This window comes from Dysidea avara, chromosome 13 (genome assembly GCF_963678975.1).
Source record: "Dysidea avara chromosome 13, odDysAvar1.4, whole genome shotgun sequence".
In the NCBI taxonomy this organism is placed as follows: Eukaryota; Metazoa; Porifera; class Demospongiae; order Dictyoceratida; family Dysideidae; genus Dysidea; species Dysidea avara.
Genome location: NC_089284.1, coordinates 18,026,835 through 18,048,166, shown reverse-complemented (window position 1 = coordinate 18,048,166; position 21,332 = coordinate 18,026,835). Strand labels below are relative to the sequence as shown.

The 21,332-nt window shown below is 39.4% G+C and overlaps 1 protein-coding gene across 2 annotated transcripts; it reads left to right on the top strand.

The window, feature by feature from the left end:
• Positions 1-1,493: 1,493 nt before the first annotated feature.
• Positions 1,494-21,124, top strand: LOC136242201 (exportin-T-like). 2 transcript variants are annotated; one of them, XM_066033627.1, is made up of 38 exons: positions 1,494-1,578; positions 1,632-1,761; positions 2,938-3,020; positions 3,070-3,126; positions 3,263-3,329; positions 4,239-4,331; positions 4,380-4,511; positions 4,561-4,644; positions 6,026-6,135; positions 6,187-6,263; positions 6,507-6,595; positions 7,916-7,995; positions 8,047-8,124; positions 9,804-9,879; positions 9,932-9,973; positions 10,028-10,090; positions 10,993-11,064; positions 12,920-13,054; positions 13,108-13,167; positions 13,328-13,378; positions 13,432-13,500; positions 13,884-13,978; positions 14,032-14,098; positions 15,273-15,311; positions 15,368-15,424; positions 15,481-15,549; positions 16,221-16,294; positions 16,430-16,499; positions 16,545-16,703; positions 16,953-17,105; positions 17,703-17,796; positions 18,090-18,157; positions 18,205-18,253; positions 18,314-18,429; positions 19,546-19,593; positions 20,769-20,840; positions 20,903-20,947; positions 20,994-21,124. In XM_066033627.1, the coding sequence occupies exons 2-38, from the start codon at positions 1,702-1,704 to the stop codon at positions 21,024-21,026; spliced, it is 2,886 nt and encodes a 961-aa protein (XP_065889699.1). In that variant the 5' UTR covers positions 1,494-1,578; positions 1,632-1,701; the 3' UTR covers positions 21,027-21,124. The 2 variants fall into 2 exon arrangements, with proteins under 2 accessions (XP_065889699.1, XP_065889698.1); XM_066033626.1 differs by having other exon boundaries at positions 20,891-20,947.
• Positions 21,125-21,332: the final 208 nt, after the last annotated feature.

Here is a 21,332-nt window from a genome sequence, read left to right as displayed (position 1 = left end):
GACAAGCATGTACATAGCTAGCTGTGGTAGACACCACTGATATGTGACTGAAAAGATAAACAACTTCAGTGGATCATTTAGTCTATTGTTGTCTTAGGACTCATTACATTTGCATTAGTTGAGAAAGAACTTGTAAGCCTATGTAGTTATAACTATCAATTTGAAGACAATTTCAACCAATCCAACTGAAACCCATCTACATACAGGTGTCTTGTAGGATGCAAAACAGACCACATTGTACCTGAGACTTTAAACTGACTGTACAGGCACACACACACACCGGCACAACATTGATCATGCTGGTACACAGACAGGATTAGATTATCAATTTTGTCAAAGACATGGGACGTTTATTGCAGAAGCCATGCTGTGATTCACTAATAAGTTTGTTAGACTCCAGGGCAGAGGTAAGTTGACAGTGAATAATTCTTTCCACATCACTTTAACAACAATACAGGTGAGGCTTATGGGACGATAGTTAGAGGGAATTTGTTTATCATCCTTTTCATGAACTGGAACTATATATTAGCAGTATCCAGTCTCGGTAATGAGCCTGAGTCAAGGGAGAGTCTAGACAAAGGTGAGCAAATGAACTCAGCACCAACTTTAAGCAGGTGGGCTGGAAGATTATTTATTGTATAAGGGGGCATCTCCAAACTGATTTTGGTACGCTTAACGTCATAATGCACTTGTCAATTTCATGCCCCACCCCCCCGGGGAATACAGGGGATTTGACAAATCGTGGTGTCAAATTCCCCACTACTGGGGCAAAATCGGCTGTCAAATCCCCACTATGTCCCCACCCCCATAGTAGGGGATTTGACAGCGACTCAAGGATGACTAAGCGAATATTGCATGCATGCGACTAGTAATAAACCTGCCCTGTAGCTAGTAAAATTACAGCAAGTGCGATTTTATTGTTTAGAAATGCAACTACTGAAAATCGGTCAGTGAATTGGACAACTGTCAATTGCCCCAGGGGTGGGGACAAGAAGCAATGTCGAATCCCCACCTGGGGTGTGGGGACGCCCGGGGGTGGGGCATGAAATTGACAAATGCATAATGACGCTAACTTCAGACCCCCCCTCCTTCCTTAACGTCACACTATGAAAACAATGCATTGGCAATAGAAGCACAAAACATTATATTCTTTACCTGAAAACAGTCTACAAACAGTATGGCTGCTTAATCACAATACTTTCTTTATTCCTAGCTGTTTACACTATAACTGCTTTAATAAAAATTAATAACGTCATGGCCTGAACCCCCCTCCCCCCTTAACGTCATTACGACGTTAAGCGTACTAAAATCAGTTTGGAGATGGCCCCTATAAAATAGCGAAACAATCTATGCTCCTGGATCAAATCCACTTGTTGTTTTTATCTACACTTCTGCTCAGTTTACAAACACCTTCGGAACTCACCATAATCACGTACTTACAGAATTTCACCATTGAAGTCTGGAAATCTAGACTCGTCTAGACTTGATATCCCAGGATGTTATAATGGTGTGCATTAATCAGGAGTATAAACGCATTACCACGTGCCAACACGCGAACAACTAGTACTTCAATAACTGGTGAGTATGATGGTGTAGTGTAGTGGCTAGTTACATGTCTATAATGTACACAGTGTACACGTGATCGTAGTGAGAGTGTTGGAAGGGTGATTACTCGTACCGGCGCTGTAGTGGGCGCACGTGATGAACGAGTCTTACCTGAGGGGCCTGTACCATGACAGTTCCGCCAGTGAACGTGAACTGGTAAGAGTTTATGTGTCTACAGGTATCAGTAGCAGCCCAGTAGGTACTCAGTTATTGTGAGGTTCCATCCCGAGGAGGCGTCTGTTATTTCCTTGAGCAGGAAGCTTTACCCTCATTGCTCCAGCCTACCCAGCTGTAAAAACTGGGGAATAATTGTGTGTATATGTAAATTGTAGCAGGATACAGCTGGAGAATAGTTGTGATGGCTGGTGCAATTTTCCTAAATATATTAATTGTAAGGAGATACTGTGTGGAACCTGTTAATAATCCAGACACTTAGTTAAGGTCCCAAAGTATCCCTTAGTACATAAATTGGACCTGGAAAATCAGTGATCAGGACACTGGGTAGGTTGCAAGGTGTCCATCATATTACACAGGTTCCAGTCACACTGTTGACTAACATTTCTCATTCATTTCTAGTGATACATCTCATTAGTGAGGTCACATGATTTTTAAAAGTAGAAGAAACTCGATTTTTAGCTACAGCACCTTGTAAAGCATGAAAAATGCTGCAGATTGATAGATAGGTTTGCAACATTTGCTTTTGTAATAGCCACCATTGGTAGCCATGACACATAACAAAAACAAGTGACGTGTGTGGAATTACATCACTTTGTACTATGAAGTGTGTAGCGCCGCCAATAAACTATCATTGACATTTAAGTTGTATCTTGCAATGAGCAAAAAACATTCAACTCATGAGCTGGACCACTTCTTGTGGTGAACGATACTCTTTCTCCATATGTTTTCTATGGGAAGAACTTATGTTGGAGCTTAACGAAATGCCTTTCTGCTCGAAGCTTACCAGAAGAGCACCATCTTTACTAAGTCAACCAATGAACCTACCACCTAAAGGACACACAACCATTGTGCCACTCTTACTATGCAATTTACGGGAGAAAAAATTTCACAATTTTTACAGAGTTTTGACATTACTACTCGTAGGTTTGTCTCTTTCATAGGTAACTTTCAGAGAAAAATCACTGTCCTTATTAAATTTTATGATCTGGCTGCACTGCTCAGTAGATACGCTGAAGTGTTGTGTTTGTCATTAGAAATGATAACAGTTAACAGTAGTTGTTGTACAATTACCAGTACACACAGATTTTGTCTGCATACTGAAATAAATACTTCATACAACACTCCTCATTGTTAATATGTTATTGATTCCCTCAGGCGATGCACTACTACCATCAGTTGCAGTCCAGTAGTGAGGGGTGGGGCTTGTGTGCAGCTGACTTCACCCAGCGGCTCCACATGTGAGTGACATGAGATTATGTGAGATCACATGATGTGTTACACTTGTAGTGATGAGCCAGTGAGGTTTTTCTGTCTCCAAGTGATTGAACATCATGTCAGAGAGAGGTGAGTGTGTTTGTGTGCTGGGGATGACAGCAATGTTTGAAGTTTAGAGACCATGGAATTTATGCCATAAAATTGCCAGCTATGTGTTAATGTTGTAGTGTTTGTGGTTACTCTACTCTCTCATACACATGTACAGACATGCTACTACTAACGAGGAGACTAGTGTGAAGCTGAGAGAATTGGTGATGTCATGGATGCAGGAGGTGAGGTGAACATAAGATATTATTGGGTACAGTTTTTTGACAGTTAACAATGAGAAGATGGATAGTAGAGCTACCTGTAATCATGTGGACAATTTGACCCACTAAGCAAAACCCGGCCGTTTTTGGAAAGTTATGAAAACATGTTAAAATAAACTGGTTAAAAATACACGTGCTATGCACGTTTTAATCCCATTGAAACAAGCTTGAATCAATTAAACGTATACGCCATCAGATTTGCCTGTTCATGGAGAGTAAGAATCTTTGTTTCATGTTCATATAGCAAATGGCATGTGAGTTATAGACATTTATTTACAATGCAGCCGTAGTTTCTTTGTTGGAATGGACTTCCTCTTTGTCCACATGGAGAAGTACAGGGAAAAGATGTGATTGATTAATAAGCACCTCTGATTTATTTGCCGTATTGTTATCAAATTTATGGCTGTTTCAACTGCCTAGTGCTATAACTCCAAAATGTTTCATCATTAAAAGGTTGCAACTTTGTTTGTCCACTCCTTTGTTACTATAAATAACAGAGAAGCAATAAAATGGAATTTGAGGAATGTGTGAACTTTGGTTTTTGCTCAGCTGGTCACAAATGAATCTTTAGGGCCTGCCTATGTCAGTTACCATAGTTACTACTCCAGTATGGAACCACTAAGGCCTGTACAGCAGAGAGCATCATTGAGTGCAGAAAGAAATCCAGGCCAGGTAGTAACTTGATCCCTAGATAGTTTAGTGCCTAAGGCTGTGACTTGAATTAGCTTCTGCATTCATACAATAGTTAAACACCAACAGCATCATATAATATACACATGTGTGTTGTGGTAGGCCAAACCAATTCTATTCCCTTCACTATCAGGGTGGTGTTACCAAGTGCATAATTTATGTTGGAATGTTTGCCTTGTGCAGCCTTTCATCAGTGGACCAGTGGAGAAGAATTTTGTAAAGAACAAAATGGCCCAACTGTACGCCATGGTGTGTGTCATTGACTACCCATCAAGGGTGAGCATGTAATAGAGCGTGTCACTGATAATGATAACTACCATGTAGTGGGGGTCATTCTTCTCTGACCTGCTCACTTGTGTGTCATCTGGTAATCTGGCAGTGATCGACCTTTACCTCAGAGTATTACTGGCCATTGATACAGAAGTAGTTGATCGTGATTTCATACACACTCCTGAGGTGGCTAATAGTTTACTGAATACTTTATTAACTAGTATACTATACTCAGGAGAACCAACGTAACACACTTATTAAGGACACGATGAGAGAACAATGTGTATCCTCATTGGTTGAGTCTTGGTACCAAATAATGGTTAGTGTGTGTGTGTGGTGTGTGTGTGTGGTGTGTGTGTAGTGTGCGTGTTGTGTGTAATGTGTGTGTGTGGTGTGTGTCATGTGTGTGTGTGTGTGTGTGTGTGTGTGTGTGTGTGTGTAGTGTGCGTGTTGTGTGTAATGTGTGTGTCGTGTGTGTGAGTGTGTGTCGTGTGTGTCGTGTGTGTGTGTGTGTGTGTGTGTGTGTGTGTGTGTGTGTGTGTGTGTGTGTGAGTGTGTGTCATGTATGTGTGTGTGTGTGTAGTGTGCGTGTTGTGTGTAATGTGTGTGTGTCGTGTGTGAGTGTGTGTCGTGTGTGTGTGTGTGTGTGTGTGTGTGTGTGTGTGTGTGTGTGTGTGTGTGTGTAGTGTGCGTGTTGTGTGTAATGTGTGTGTGTCGTGTGTGTGAGTGTGTGTAATGTGTGTGTGTCATGTGTGTGTGTGTGTGTGTGTGTGTGTGTGTGTGTGTGTGTGTGTGTGTCATGTGTGTGTATGTCGTGTGTGAGTGAGTGTGTGTGCGTCGTGTGTGTGCGTGCGCTTGTGTGTGTAGTGTGTGTGTTGTGTGTAATGTGTGTGTGTATGTAGTGTGTGTGTGTTAGTGTGCGTGTTGTGTGTCGTGTGTGTGTGTGTGTGTGTGTGTCATGTGCGTGTGTGTGTGTGTGTGCTCTGTGTGTGTGTGTGTGTGCCGTGTGTGTGTGTGTGTGCCGCATGTGTGTGTGCCGTGTGTGTGTGTGTGCCGTGTGTGTGTGTGTGCCGTGTGTGTGTGTGTGTGTGTGTGTGTGTGTGTGTGTGTGTGTGTGTGTGTGTGTGTGTGTGTGCCGCATGTGTGTGTGCCGCGTGTGTGTGTGCTCTGTGTGTGTGTGTGCCGTGTGTGTGTCGTGTGTAGTGTGTGCGTCGTGTGTGTGTGTGCGTCGTGTGCGTGTGTGTAGTGTGTGCTGTGTGTGTGCCACGCGCGTGTGTGTGTGTGCTCTGTGTGTAGTGTGCGTGTGATGTGTGTGTGTGTGTGTGTGCTGTGTGTCATGTGTGTGTGTAATGTGTGTGTGTGTGGTGTGTCATGTGTGCGTGTGTAGTGTGTGTGCCGTGTGTCGTGTGTGTGTGAGTGAGTGAGTGAGTGTGTGTGTGTGTGTGTCGTGTGTAGTGTGTCGTGTGTGTAGTGTGTGTGCCGTGTGTCGTGTGTGTGTGTGTGTGTGTGTGTGTGTGTGTGTGTGTGTGTGTGTGTGTGTGTGTGTGAGTGAGTGAGTGTGTGTGTGTGTGTGTCGTGTGTAGTGTGTCATGTGTGTGTAGTGTGTGTGTCGTGTGTAGTGTGTGTCGTGTGTGTGTGTTGTGTGTGTGTGTGTCATGCGTGTGTGTCGTGTGTGCACAGTTATATAACATATTGTACAGGTCACATTTGAACAGTATAATCACGAGGTGACATGTTTGGTAATGAAAGTGGTAGGAGCCTACGTGTCATGGATAGACATCAACTACATCGCTAATGAGAGGTTTTCCAGGTCAGTAGCCCACACGGCAGTAACTAGGAAGCCATTGTGGTGTCATTTCAGTTTGTTATTGAAGTATCTACAAGTGGAGCAGTTGAGAGAGAGCTCATGTGATTGTCTGACTGAGATAGTTAGCAAAGGTGAAGTATCGTAACTTAAGGACTAGCAGTTTGAATATTTATTTGGTGTGCACTAGTACAATTCCTTGTTTCAGTACTAACTTATTAATCCTTGTTGTTGTATTAATGTGTTTCTCTGAATCAACTAAGAAAATAGATTGTCATTTAATTAATTTATTTTCCAAGCTCTTTACTATATTTGTGATGGTTCAAAGTTTCATTTGTTTCTAGTCAAAATATTTACTACATTACCATCCACTTCAGGGATGGATCCACTCAATAAGATAGAACTAGCAGAGACACTGACGCATACTCTGAAGGAGATGGGAGTGCTCATGACTACTCCATCCAATGTGAGTGTTGTGTGTTAGCTGATGTGTTGTGTGTTAGCTGATGTGTTGTATGTTAGCTGATGTGTTGTGTGTTAGCTGATGTGTTGTGTGTTAGTCTTTGTGAGTGACGTGTTGTGCTGTACAGTGTAATCTCTTAACAAATTCTACTATTTAAGAACACAATAGGTAAAGCCTCCACAATGAGGACAAAGGTTTTATCCCAACTTATCTGGTGATGTATATTTTTACCTGAAGCTCTTTATTGTTGGGCAAGTTGTGTGACAAGTTCTATTGTGTGTATGAGAGCAGTAGTTACTTGAGACTGAGGCACAACAAGGAGATATTACTGGAGTAGCTGCTATTTATATTACAGTGAGAATCATAGCCTTTAAACGATCATTAAGCTAATTTCCTATTCTAGAGATTTTTGAAATATCAATTTGAAATGTCATTGTTGAATTTTTGAGATCACATGTACCCTCCCCCACAAAAATGAATAAAAACACTGCATAGAAGTACTTTACGTGACTTTATGGAAATGGAAGAGTCTACCTAACATCAATTGTTTAGCATTAAAATAATTACAGAAGCACTAATTATTTTAAAAACTCATCACCAAAACACCTAGGTAGCTAGGTAGGTTTTCACTTTTCCCGTCTGCCTGGCAGTCTGAATATCTTCCATTCTACTCCTCGTTGTCTCCATGCGAGGAGACCATTCCAAGGTGTAACATTTTGTATCAATGCCATTTTCACATAGATGCCAAAAGATTAGCGACTACACTACTACAGGGAGTAGATAGTTGTACTAGTAACAATTTGGTTTGCTACAGAAGAGAAGACATGGGTACCACGTGTGGATACCTCATTAGAGGCTCACTTGAGATCAGCAGTGAGATTGAAATACTCTAATAAAGCAGTCACCCTAATACAACAGCTTCTCTGATAGAACAGTCAACCTGCATATCACATAGCTGCTATATGCTGTAACAGTTACCCTAATAGGTGTGGCTAGTGAGTCTTCTGTAACATGACATTTTTCTCCTTTGTGCTGCCCAACAGACTGGATCACATGCAGAATCTGGTATTGTAGTAAACATGACGGACTGACAGACTAATCTGTTTTATGTTAACTGTGGGTGTGTAGTGTAAGGGAAATTCCCATAGTGTTGACAGCTTAATATTCATGACATGTGAATTGTAACCGAAAGACAAGGTGCCTCCATACCAGTAAAGAGTATCCCCTGTGAAACTGTACTATTGTCATTATTCAGAATACTAGTTTGTATACTGCTGACCACTAGGACTGTTGTTAGTAATGTTGTGTTACACTGGTTACTAGGACGATGATGCAGATTTTCAGTCCAAGTTATCCAAACTAGTCAACGGTATTGGAATGTCATTAGTGACCAGTTATAACAAGTAAGTAAGTGGGTGTGTACTGTACCACTGTTACCATGGTGACATTTATAGACTATTGAAATCCAACGACAAGGAGAGAGCATTACTAGCACTACAAGCCATGGAGAATAAGTCATCATATCTCGTCAGGTATGAAGTGTTTGGGGCCTTATCTAAGGCCTATATCATTAGGGAGGGTAGGTAATCACAGGGTTTAAGGTACAATACCCCAGTAGGGAACTACTGCTGCTGTTATGTTCTTGAGTAAGAAACTTTACATTACCTTGACCTACCCAGCTGTAAAACTGTGGATTGTATATTGTATCTACGTAGAGGACACAGGTGGAGAGTAGTCTGTGGTTGGTGCATGTCTTCCTAGCATGAAAAAATCATTATCTGTTCAGTAAATTGCTATGAAGTCATGACATGTTGACCATGTAATTTAACTAGCAGCTTTGGGTCATAACATGCTTCAAGGTATGACCCCCATTTAGGGATCATCCATTATCACAGAGTGTACACTGGAGGGAGGAGTAAATTCACTTGTACGCTATTAAAAATGTTGGTCTCAGCACCATGTAAAGAAATAATTCGCAACAGAATATTAAAAGTGGTGGAGGTTGCAGCCGAATTCTTAAATGATCGCTTTTGAGGATATCTATGTAGGCTCCAAATAATCAGCATTCTGTCAACATTGAACAAATCAGAGTAGGAATATGGTGTAGATACAAATAGTTAATATGAAGTGACGGTGTGGTGAAACATTTTATTGAGTGTTTGTGGGTAGTGTATTGACAAGATATGATCATCATATAGTGTGTTGTGGTATACTAGTGTGTTGTGTATACTAGTGTGTTGTGGTATACTAGTGTGTTGTGTATACTAGTGTGTTGTGTATACTAGTGTGTTGTGGTATACTAGTGTGTTGTGTATACTAGTGTGTTGTGTATACTAGTGTGTTGTGGTATACTAGTGTGTTGTGTATACTAGTGTGTTGTGTATACTAGTGTGTTGTGTATACTAGTGTGTTGTGGTATACTAGTGTGTTGTGTATACTAGTGTGTTGTGGTATACTAGTGTGTTGTGTATACTAGTGTGTTGTGGTATACTAGTGTGTTGTGTATACTAGTGTGTTGTGGTAGTGTGTTGTGTATACTAGTGTGTTGTGGTATACTAGTGTGTTGTGGTATACTAGTGTGTTGTGTATACTAGTGTGTTGTGGTATACTAGTGTGTTGTGGTATACTAGTGTGTTGTGTATACTAGTGTGTTGTGGTATACTAGTGTGTTGTGTATACTAGTGTGTTGTGGTATACTAGTGTGTTGTGGTATACTAGTGTGTTCTGTATACTAGTGTGTTGTGTATACTAGTGTGTTGTGGTATACTAGTGTGTTGTGTATACTAGTGTGTTGTGTATACTAGTGTGTTGTGTATACTAGTGTGTTGTGTATACTAGTGTGTTGTGGTATACTAGTGTGTTGTGTATACTAGTGTGTTGTGTATACTAGTGTGTTGTGGTATACTAGTGTGTTGTGTATACTAGTGTGTTGTGGTATACTAGTGTGTTGTGTATACTAGTGTGTTGTGAACCTGTCATTGTGGACACTTGAGAACACCATAATCCAAACCCTTAGTTAAGGTCCTATACTGACCTGGACACTTTAACAACCACAACACTGTTGGCCTAAGGTACACTAGTTTCACTGTACACAAGTTTCACTGTACACACTCTATATACACACCACAGACAGACACAAAGGTCACTATTTTCAGATGAACATGTACTAGCTATAGACACTTTACCAACTGCTACATCATCTTCTTGTTAGATATTTGAATGATGAAGATGATGACGTGTCGTTAGCTGTGATCCCATTCTCCATTGGATATGTGGGCGTGTTGAAGGTGTGTCACTTCATCTCCTTCATCATGTTCATCACCATGTGATCCCCTCTAGTCAGTAGACATCATGTCGAAACTACAAAGTGACTTCTTAAAAGTGAGGGGGGGTGTGAGGTGTTGTCATGGTGATGTCATGTGACGTGTCTCCTAGCAACTGTTACTAATCAGTATCAACAAGATGAAGTATGATGAGAGCTATAACTTTGTGACTGAGGTGATGTGTTGTGTGTGTGCTTGACTATGCGGTGGTTCGGCCTTGCAAATACAAGTCAACACCCCAGGGACACACCAGCAGCTGGTTACAATTTCCAGTCCAGAGATCACTTGATCCAGGCCCCCAATAGTATTATTGTCCAGAGCCTTGGAGGTAGCCTAGGCTTCTAGGCCAGGTGGTTAGTCAGCTTCTTTGATTGGGAGAGGTTGTCTGACAACAGCTGTACAGTTCTACAGTGTGTGCCTGGTGGGGGGGCACACTTGAGCTTACATCAAGCACATCTGGTAGGAGAGTTATTTTATTCATTTACAACTCTAACATCAAACAGCTGATCAAATTACAGTGTTGTGGCTTTTAGATTAGATTTTTAAAGTTTGGAATGCTTCACTGTAATAAAATATTATCTCCTATGTTCATTAAGATAACCAATCCCTAATGTTTTGACCACATATGGACTTGCTGGCTTCTGTTATTAGTTTTAACACTGACTCTTGATCAACTTGTTGTCAAATACCTTTTGATGGTTGCTTTATCAAAGTGAAGCCACTCTGGGACAGTTATAGTATGAGTATACAAGACTCTGATGAGCTATCAAGTGTGAAGCTCAAACCACAGTATCATTCTAACCTTTCCATTGTCCACTTGTTCTAGCAGTTTCATTCTTGAGGACATGTTAATCACTATATGCCAAATTGTATGATGGAGGTACAGTGATTGCTTAATTAGTAATATCCATGATGAATTGTACTGTATCCATGGCATCACGTTTAGTTCTGTAAGCATTGTAGAATTTTATTCATTTTGTTTAAGTGTTCAGTCACATCAGGAGCAGCTCCTGGTCACACAGTGTGTATAATAATGTTTCTGTGGTAATGATGCAATGATGTGATCACGCGATCCAGGGTGAAGATGAGGTAATGTTCATGGAGTACAGGAAGGAACTAAAAGTATTGTTTGACAATATTATCCAACTAGTGAGTCAGTGTATATATTGTACTCTCTCTCTGTGTAGTGTGTTTGTGTAGTTTGTGTGTGTGTGTGCATGTGCGCGCGCGTGCGTGTGTGTAGTTTGTGTGCGTGGGTACGTGTTTGGTGGGTGGGTGTGTAGTGTGCATGTGTAGTGCGCGTGTGTTTGTGTAGTGTAGTGCAGTGTGTGTGGCGGGTGGGTGTGTGGTGTATAGTGTACGTGTGTGTGTGGTGGGTTGGTGTGTGTAGTGTGTGTGTGGTGGGTTGGTGTGTGTAGTGTGTGTGTGTGTGATCTATTACCATATGTAGCAGGTGTTTATATAGTGAGACATTAATTTAGTGTTTGGAGCCGATCGATTTCTGAGTATTTTGGTGCCGTGTTAAAAACACTGTTGTGTGATTCAGCACATGCCGTTGAAAGTTTCACTCTGTTTGTGCTGCTATATCCGGGTAATGTGAGCAAAGAACACAAACTGCACATGATTCTAACCATGGACTACTTAAAAAATGATTACAATTACCAGCAAGGGTCCGGCTCTCTCTTTAAGCTTCTCCCAGTCCACGCAGGCTAGACAAAATATTAAGGCTTATGAGTCAGCCAAAGTGATACAGCAGGACACCATGCACGTGTAGATCTCTTTGTTTTAGTTAAATCATAGCTGTTTCAGGATGTTTGCCCTGTATGTGTCTTAATTACAAACGAGATTTTAACAGTTGCCTTTGATCACTAAATTTTATGATGCTATTATTTTATTTTGAAAATTAGTGCTAATAATAACCCCATCCCAAGTAGGTCCCTTTATGTAGTGTGCATTCTATTAGAGTGTTTTGTGTCTGTTGATGTAGTGTGCGTTCTATTAGAGTGTTTTGTGTCTGTTGATGTAGTGTGCGTTCTATTAGAGTGTTTTGGTTCATTTGTGCCCCTTTATGTAGCCATTGTAGTGCCCAGCTATATAGTTTTGTTCCAGACTGTTCCTTTTATGCTTAGTGTACAATAAGGAGTCTGGTGTACTCCAGTAGTCATTTTGTTCTTGATGCCCAGATTTTGGGGATCATTTGAAGAATTTCAAGCAAGTTGCTAACAAGACAATTTCTACTAAATGATTTACAATAGCAACAGAAGTTATGAGAAAACTGTGTTCTAGTTTGTGGGTTGTTTGCTAATAGTCTCCAAAATCTTAAAAATAGGACAAAAATAAGCTATTGGAGTAGACTAGATAATTTTCCATTTTTCCTACAGAAAAAAAGTGATGTGCTAGTCCCTAGCAACATGTGTTCTATTAGAGTGTTTCTTCAAATTGCAACTTCAAAACAAATACATCTTATCTACCATAAGTCAATGTTTAGCCTTTTGCATGCGCCTCTTTATAAACTTCCATGACCATATAAGGTAGAACTAATTCACTACTGTCACATCATCATGAAAATCCCATAAAATGGTATGAACAGATCTGTCCACCGTAGCTCAGCAACTGTCTGGTATCATTTCACACCATTTCAGTCTTGGTTCATTATCGATGGTGCTACAGTGTTCCATTTGGTCCTCACAGTCTAGTGGTATGTCATCACTAAATGGTGGAGTGCAACAACAGAAAATAGTGCTGGATTTAGATGAGAAGCTTAAGGATGATTACTGTTCATCATTTTTACTGCTATGTAAAATACATTAAACAAGCTTCATTTTATGTATAACAGCTACTGATTTTATCGTAGTACTCAAATTGTATTCTGTTTTTAAAGCCTAAATATTGGTTTCATGTTGTATGAAGTGTGTACTGTATTAGAATGTTTGGTGTGATTAAGAGTCACGTTGCTGATTCAGTAACGTAAAAAAAAATTATTGGGCACTTGTTACCCCCACAGCATCCTGATCTTGTACTGGAAACTATTCAACAGTTACTAGTGTCAACACTGAGTCAACTGGATACAGAGTCATTCATGAATATCGAGGTATCACTTCGTTACTTCTACATGATGGGAGAGGTGTTACCTGATAAGGTAAGACCAGTAGGGATCATGTGAGCTGTTAGTATGAATGTGGATGTGTCTAGGGATCTCATTTCTCTGGTCCAGCAGTATCCAACTCACCCTGGTACATAATGATGAACTCTGTAAGTGTAGAGGAGTGGACCATGTGTTCTGTCTTGTAACTTAACCCCCGCCTGTTTAAAAGGTTCAGGGTATTGATGTTGGCTATACAGCATGCCACATACACCTTGTATTCTGTATCTCTGTACTTGTAATTTCTCATGTCTTTTCCATCCCACCCAGATCATCACTAGCAGGTTATCATATTATTCTCACATTGCAGTCAAGATCCAGGTGCAGTGGTTGTTAAGGGGGTGGGGCTCACTGATCATGTGATCTTGTTGCAGTACTTTGAGCTGGTTGTCAGATATGACAAATACTTTTCAACTCAACCTGACCACATATCACCAGTACTGGTATGTTCTGTCTGAGGTGACATGTCATTGTTCATCTCATGATCTCAAACAACTGTTGAAGAATTAACACTTCAGATCAATATCAAATATTCTAAAGGACAAAATTGTATATCCGTGTTATATGTGTCCCAGATCCCTTACAAACCTTCTCAACATAACACATTACTTTCCTAGCTATTAAATAACACCTGATGCCATATTTGGTAGTGTAACTCCGTCAACTTCATATAATTTACGGACCTCCTCTGTATTTCTGTGAAGTGGCACTTTTTTAAGTGGTATTGTACACATGGTAGCTTTGATATTTAAAATACTGTGTTTAAGTTGTGACCTCACAACAAATCCACCTGGTAGTAACTGTGGTGTTATTGTACTGACCACAGGAATCATTTCTTGATGAGAGAGGATTACGGAATGATCATCCAGTAGTAAGGAGCAGAGTGAGCTACTTGTTCTTGAGGTTTCTTAAACCACTCAAGTATGACAACAGCTTATGTCATGTTAAGTGTATTAGTGTGTGCCATTTGTTAGGAATCAGATTGGTGGAGTAGCTGAACAAATTCTGAAGAGGATTAGAGATTTGCTGTTTGTTCTGCCAGTAAGTAAACCTGTTTCAATTGTTAACAATGGTGGTGATTGTTTTATTAGTGAGCATTTTAATTGAAGTGTATGTTCTATTAGAGTAATTGAACGGCACTCTATTTATACAGTACTACTGTACTGTATACAGTACAGTACAGTAGTACTGTAATATAGTAGAAGGTTGAGCTTTCTTGCCTACCTAAACCAGCCTCACTTTTCCCAAAAATTCCTTTAGAGTGTCCCCAAACCTTTTCAGTGAGTTTATGTTGGATTTTAAATTTTCCTATTTAGCTGAATTGTCTACTGACTAACTAACCAATGCCTTCAGCCAAGTACAGCTCAACTATGATTAATGTTTTAGCTTGATTTCTTCACTGTTCAACATCGCTTTGGCTGGAGATGTGCCTTTTTGCCAACCACAGCAGCTACAATGCATCCATCATGGACTTACCTTTAGCCTTCTTTCTTCCTCCTCTACCATGTAGGTGTTAAATTGCGTTAATGTGCGATGGCTTTAATACAGCTGGCTGTCAAGAACACTGTTCATAATTTCTGTAGTGACTGGATTGATTTCTCATACTGTTCTTCGTTTGGTAATGCTGTTTAACTGGTAGCACATACCTGAAAACAAAGCAGAAATTTACAATTGTATAAATGAATGAACTTCGTTTATCTAAACAAAGTTCACTTATCTGAACTTCATTAATTGAAATGGTGTTCATATAATAGAGGACTTGCACATGTGATGACATGGGCTAGCAACAGTCATCATGTTTCAGGACAACTTTCTATGGCGCACGTTGGAACAGAGCAAAGGTAATAACATTTATTCACTAAGGTCTAGATATAGTGACACTGGGAAGTGGGGCTAGGTTTGAAATAGAATTCCTCAACATTGGCTTCATGAAACAGGTGGCCAATTAGTTTTCAATGAATTGCTCACCAATTCTAGCTTCTTCGCTGTTTCTAATGAGCTGTATGTTATTTATTTAACATCACTACATGCATTCACTTCACTATAGACCATTACAAATAGTGAGAAGATGGGCTTTCAGTCATCACGTTGTCCCTAAACATGGCTAACAACTGCGGTTGCTTAGCAATTACAATGAATTATGTCACCCTGCAAGTCCTCTATGGATGCCCTACTGTAATAGTTTATTACCTTATTTGGCATGTTCTATTAATAGGAGAATGATGAAGGAGCATACATATCCTCAAATGACATGGTAACCCCTAGTAACACTACTACCTGTGGTGATTGTGTAATGTGTGTCATTGTTAGTTGTTCATGTACGAGGCTGCTGGTATATTAGTAGCTATCAGTAATACTAGTGCTGAGGTGAGCATGTGATTCCTTGTGGGTGGGGCTCAATGCTGCAATCACTGCTACTATAGCAACGATACCTGCTGATGAAACAACTGATTCAGCCATCCCTGGACAAGCTAGCATTACATTATCCCAAGGTGAGCTGTAGTGTGAGATAGTGGAAACCTTAATGTGTTGGGTTAACATGCTGTGTTACAGTATGTGTTGTAACTATAGTATGTTCACGTTGAGCTGAATCCTGAAAAACAGTTAAAAATTAAAAGTGGATTTCTTCTCAACAGAGTTAACATTTCAGCCAACCAGATGATTAGTGGTAACAGCAAAGGTGTCAACAACAGATACTATGGTTTGGCTCCATTACAAGTTCGGGAAAGGGCTGAAATGGACATTGTAGTTATATGGCTTCCCTATAGGAAATGTATTGTGAAAATTTTAATTGACTGTAAATATTATATCAAACATTTGAACAAAAGATTTTGAAATATTTTTAGCAGGTCAAGCAGTACTACAAATGAGCCAAATTGCAAGATCGTGTGTAATTGGATCATCCATGAGTTATTAAATGTTATTGAGGATTCAGCTCAACATGTACATACTATACTGTTATAAGGTGTAGAAAAGTTAACTACAATGAAAGTTGTGTAATAAGATCACGTCTCTAAATTGGCAATCTCACAAATGTAACCTACATAATATGTTTTACTGTATTAAAAGTTATGTAAAACTTGTATAGGAGACACCAAATTATTTAGTTAACAAAATATTGAGGGTGGCTACTGCAGATAGTCAGTTGTTGCTCTCCTTGTAGATGAGAGAAGTTGAAGATGCCACAAAGTTGGAAGAACTTGCCAATTATCTCTACCACCTCATGTCTTATATCAGGTGAGCTCTTTGTATACTGGAATAACCAAATGACTATCCTATTGGAGTAGATAGTCACACTGACAAGTGTTCCGAGTACTAGTTGTATTTGTTTGTGTGTACGTGTGTTGTGGACTTTGTGGTTTATCATTTCAGTCGGACGACGAAGGTGTTTGTTAATCATCAAACGACACGTCAGAGTGGTTGTCTACAGTGCTATGCTGAGGTCAGCCACACCCACTACACCACTCCATTAGCCCCTCCCCTTTAGGCTCTACCAGTTATATTGAATGGTCTGGAAGTACCAGTACACAAGGAGACTCTTCACTCTGGTGTGAGGCAATATCTACATCGTATGATCATCTGTCTAGGAGATGAGTTGTTAAATTATGTACCAATGGCCATCACTCTGCTACTGAAGGATTGTCAGGTGAGGATTGGTGATTCAGAAATGCTTTGGATAATGTGGTGATGATTACATCAGAATGGTGTGATGATTACATCAGAATGGTTAATGGTTTTATTCCCATCCTTACCGCTAGACTGTGTTTTAGGCTACAAATAAGGACAACCAAATAAGGACAACTGTTGTATAAAAGTATTTTAAGTTGTCAACTGTTTTTTGTTTAAACCAAAGGGACTGGAGGTAATGCTGTCTCTATTACTGTTACCCTCATAGTCTCAGAACATTCAGGAATTCATTCCACTGATCAATCAGTTGATAGCGAAGTACAAACATCGGATGGGTCCCTTCCTACAGGAGGTCTTCATGCCAATCATCCACACCATCTTGAACTGTTCTACTGAACCATATGATCCTCGGGATGAAGAGGTGAGTTGTTACCACACTCCATCACTGATCAACTACTCTCCATCACTGATCAACTACTCTCCATCACTGATCAACTACTCTTAATATAACACACATTGACCAGTGAAGAGTAGGGCATGATCAAATAACGTTCAACTTTAGTATTTTCTTAATGAATGTTTGATTGTTGCTACACCCACCCACTCAATCAATCTTATCATGAACATCATTACTGTGTACAAAAAATACGTTTGCATACTTTACTCAATCAATCAGTGTTAAAGACAACCATTTTAAAACTAAAAACCTAATTTTAAAACTATAATAATTAAGTGTGGGAGAGATAATGAAAGTTTAAATTTTGAAAGTTACATTCGAATATTAAGCTTGACGATCATTCTTACAAATGTTTGACATTTGTTCATGCCCTGGTGTGGAGTGGTTGACTGACTCGGACTTGACCTGGTAACAGTACACAATAACTTGCTGATACTTTTTTTGTAGTTCACAAATTTTGTAATTGAAGTAGCAGGCATGTTTTATGTCTGAAAATATTTTCTAGCGTTAATCATCCTGAATATCAAAATTTGATACAATTATTATGTTACTATATTACAGGCGGCAAGGGACAGACAGAACTTACAGAAATGTTACTACCTGTTTATCAGCTCACTAGTCAATAATGATGCTGTGGAGGTGATTTCTAGTCAAGGTGAGGTGTGACCTCATTAGTGATGATGTCATCAATATGTCATGTGATGTAGGTTGGCCACAACTACATTGTACATGTGTAGTGTATAGCTAATGACATTTGAGCAGTGAATTTGAATTCTGTGAAGAGTAAATTTCATTGGCTATTCGCTGCATATACGCTACGTAGTTGTGAACAACCAACCTGAAAACCTGCAGCAAAGTTTTTTCTCAAAATTCTGGGTCCATAATGAGATATGAGATAGTAATTAATAAACAATAAGGTGATGATGTAATGTATCATCATTGTGTCAGGCTCAACTCAGCTTCACGAGGTACTGGACTCTATTGTACAGGGAACAATGGACTTCCCTGATCCTTCAGTGAGTTGAGAGTAGAACAATTCCTGCAACTGATGGTACTTGTGTAGGGTCAGAAGGTTTGTTTTGGGATATTAAGAAAGTTGGTGGAGTTTTGGGGTGAGTTAATTCATAACTTGTAATGTAGTGATGTCATATGATGTCATATGTTGTGTTCAGGACAGTCAGACACTGTAACTGGTTTTGTGGACTACATGTACAAGACAATAATCCCAGCTTGTTTCATTGTCCCTTCTAAGTCATCATTTGATCTTAATGATGGGCACACATTTCAGGTTAGTGGACATTGTGTGCTCTAGTAAGGTTACAACTGAACGTGTTGGGGATATGTTAGTAATGATGGCATAGACTGGTCAATCTGTTATTGGTACCTTAATCATTGTTACTAGAAGTGATAAGTATTTGAGTTTATCAAATAGCAGAGCAGATTTGAAATATTAGGACTGTAAGTCTAGTTTCATCTTTAAGTTATAATTGTTGGTGCATAAGTACATATTGAGTGACTGTACCAGTAATTTGACTACTCGAGCTCAAAACTTTGCCTTTAATGTATGTTTTGGATATCTGTGACTTTTATTTTTATCAAAAGCCTAAAAGCCCCTACCGATGCATTTAGTATCACTGACTACTGTAAATCAGGAAGATTTTGGCGTAGAAAATTTTCATCTATTAAAATTTTGATGCAACATATTTTTGTTGCTAGCATAATGGATGAAAATTTTTTGGCGGAATAACTATACGATGCGTGAATTATTCGTATAGTTAAAAATAATTTGTCGTTTAATTTTCGTCAATACAGCCAGTGATGAAAAATTTTTGACGGCCTGATATATGGTATGTTAAATTCACTTCAGGAAACACACAATTAGGATCTAACAATAAACTACAACATGTAGAAGTACCAATGTTTCCAGCACCATATAGTGGGAAATTTTCAAGGTATGAAACTTTCGCGAAATGGTGTAAAATCCGTTTTTAATTCATGAAAGTCTAGAAAACAGATTTGGTAAGGTAGTAGCTATGTGTATAAACATTTCACGATTTTGTTTTCATGAAGCTATCATTACTTGCGAAAGTTTCGTCCCTGGAAAATTCCTGGCTATACGGTATTTCAGTAGACTCCCTCAATTATGGAATGTATTACCGATAATAAATTAACCTATCAAAAACAAACTTACAAACTTTCTCTGGAATCATTTTGAACTTAATTTTGATCCTGACAACCTCATGTACTTTTTCTTTTGTTTGTCCCTGTAGTGATTGTGCAAGGAATCAAAATATTTTCCTGTCTACACATTCAGTAAGATTCCAATCCACGTCTAGCCATCATTTTAGGACTAATTCCAATGACTACATTGTTTCTGTGATGTGTTTTTATTTGTTCTTTACAGGCATTAGGAGAAATTGCTGGAATTTTGAAGTCGATGTATCAGAAACGAGTCAGTACACTTGTTAAGCATACACAACACACACACACACAAAGCAAAGCCTACAGAAGCCATACAAAATGCAGCTATTGCCACCCGTTGAACCAGAACTGGGATGCCTGTGCACCACTCAGGCGCTTGAGCCTTGTGTAAGCAAATCCTCCTGGGGCAGGGCTAGTAACCTGCAGGAGGACTGTCCAGGTCTCACAGAGAGAGGTCATGGAACTAGGGCTGTGCGATAATAAAATTTCTGGTATCTCGATAATGCTATTCATTATCATGATTATCACGATAGTCGTATAAACCACAAATACCATTACAAATGTTTTAGTCTTTGTAAAAATTACTCTAGGCCAGTACTAATCACAATGGAAAACCTGCATCAAAAAAATTACCTGGGAGTGGTTACGAAAAAAGAGTGATAAAATGACTGCTGTTTATACATTGTAGATTGGTTTCCTATTTTATGCAGAAGTTTACTATTATCACGATAATGAAAACTGCCACAATAACGATAATCTTATTATCTTAATTATCGCACAGCTCTACGCGGAACCTGAAGTTTTACGCACCACTAAGCAAGACAAAAGGACAGTTGGGCATTTGCTTCCCCAGTAAACACCCGGTACCACATTGATGTTACAGCTGGGTGAGCTGCTTCTCCAGATGACATCAAGTCACCAGGTCCCCAAAATACAGCTGGGTAGACTGGAGCAATGTGAGTAAAGGCCATCGAACATGGAAACTTTTGATTACCAGGCCAACACACACACGCACACACACACACTACAACACACACTACACACACACACACCTCATTATTGTGTGGTGGCATAACATTGTTTGTAGGCTATGCAGTTAGAGAGGAACAGTTTACTTGCAGTATTGGTAGTGTTTAGCTCATTATTATTAGAATATACTTAATATATTGACTACATCAGTCTATTGGATAGTCAGGTATCTGAATGTTAAACGACTGTTCAATTAGAGTGTTTTGATCAGTAGTGTTCTCAATTAGACTAGTGTATACTGTAGAGGGATTGAAATTGTTAGCTTAACATTTGCTAGCATGGAGACCTACCTGTCTGTTAGTATAATTGCAACTGTAAAATTTTTGTGCTTGTTTGCTGCTAGCTAGATTTTTTTCCCAGACAATTTTCTTATTGTACATGTTATCTGTTTTGTAGGGTGATGAATTCCTGCAGTATTTAGTGACCACTTACCTGCCATCCATCAACTTATCACAAGAACTTACACAGGTTAGCTGACACTACACCAGACACTTGCTCATTATCTGATCACACCTCAGCTATTCCTGCAGGCTATCCAACAAGCTGACTCTAAAGTGTTAAAGAGCTATCTGAAGGTGAGGTGTTTATTTGTTAGTGTTTGTTATTCGTTGTCGTTGACAGGTGTTCTTCACACAGTTGAGAACTATGCAATGATTTGATATTTTATAAATTTTTATCATTGTGTAAATATATGCAAGTGAACGTCATTATTGACATCATTTTTACTTGAGAATGAAATGGTAATGGATGTAGCCCTTGATGTAACCATAAATATATAAAATGGGCAAGATTATGTATGAAAGTAAAGGATGAGATGTCTACATAGTAAAGGATGAGATGTCAATACACTAACAGAAGGTGACAATACAACTAATTGTGCAAGTATATAAGTAATAGTGTAAGTGGCACTTTCTAGTGTACCTGGGGTTTATAGTGACTGATGTACTTTGTGGAAGTCTG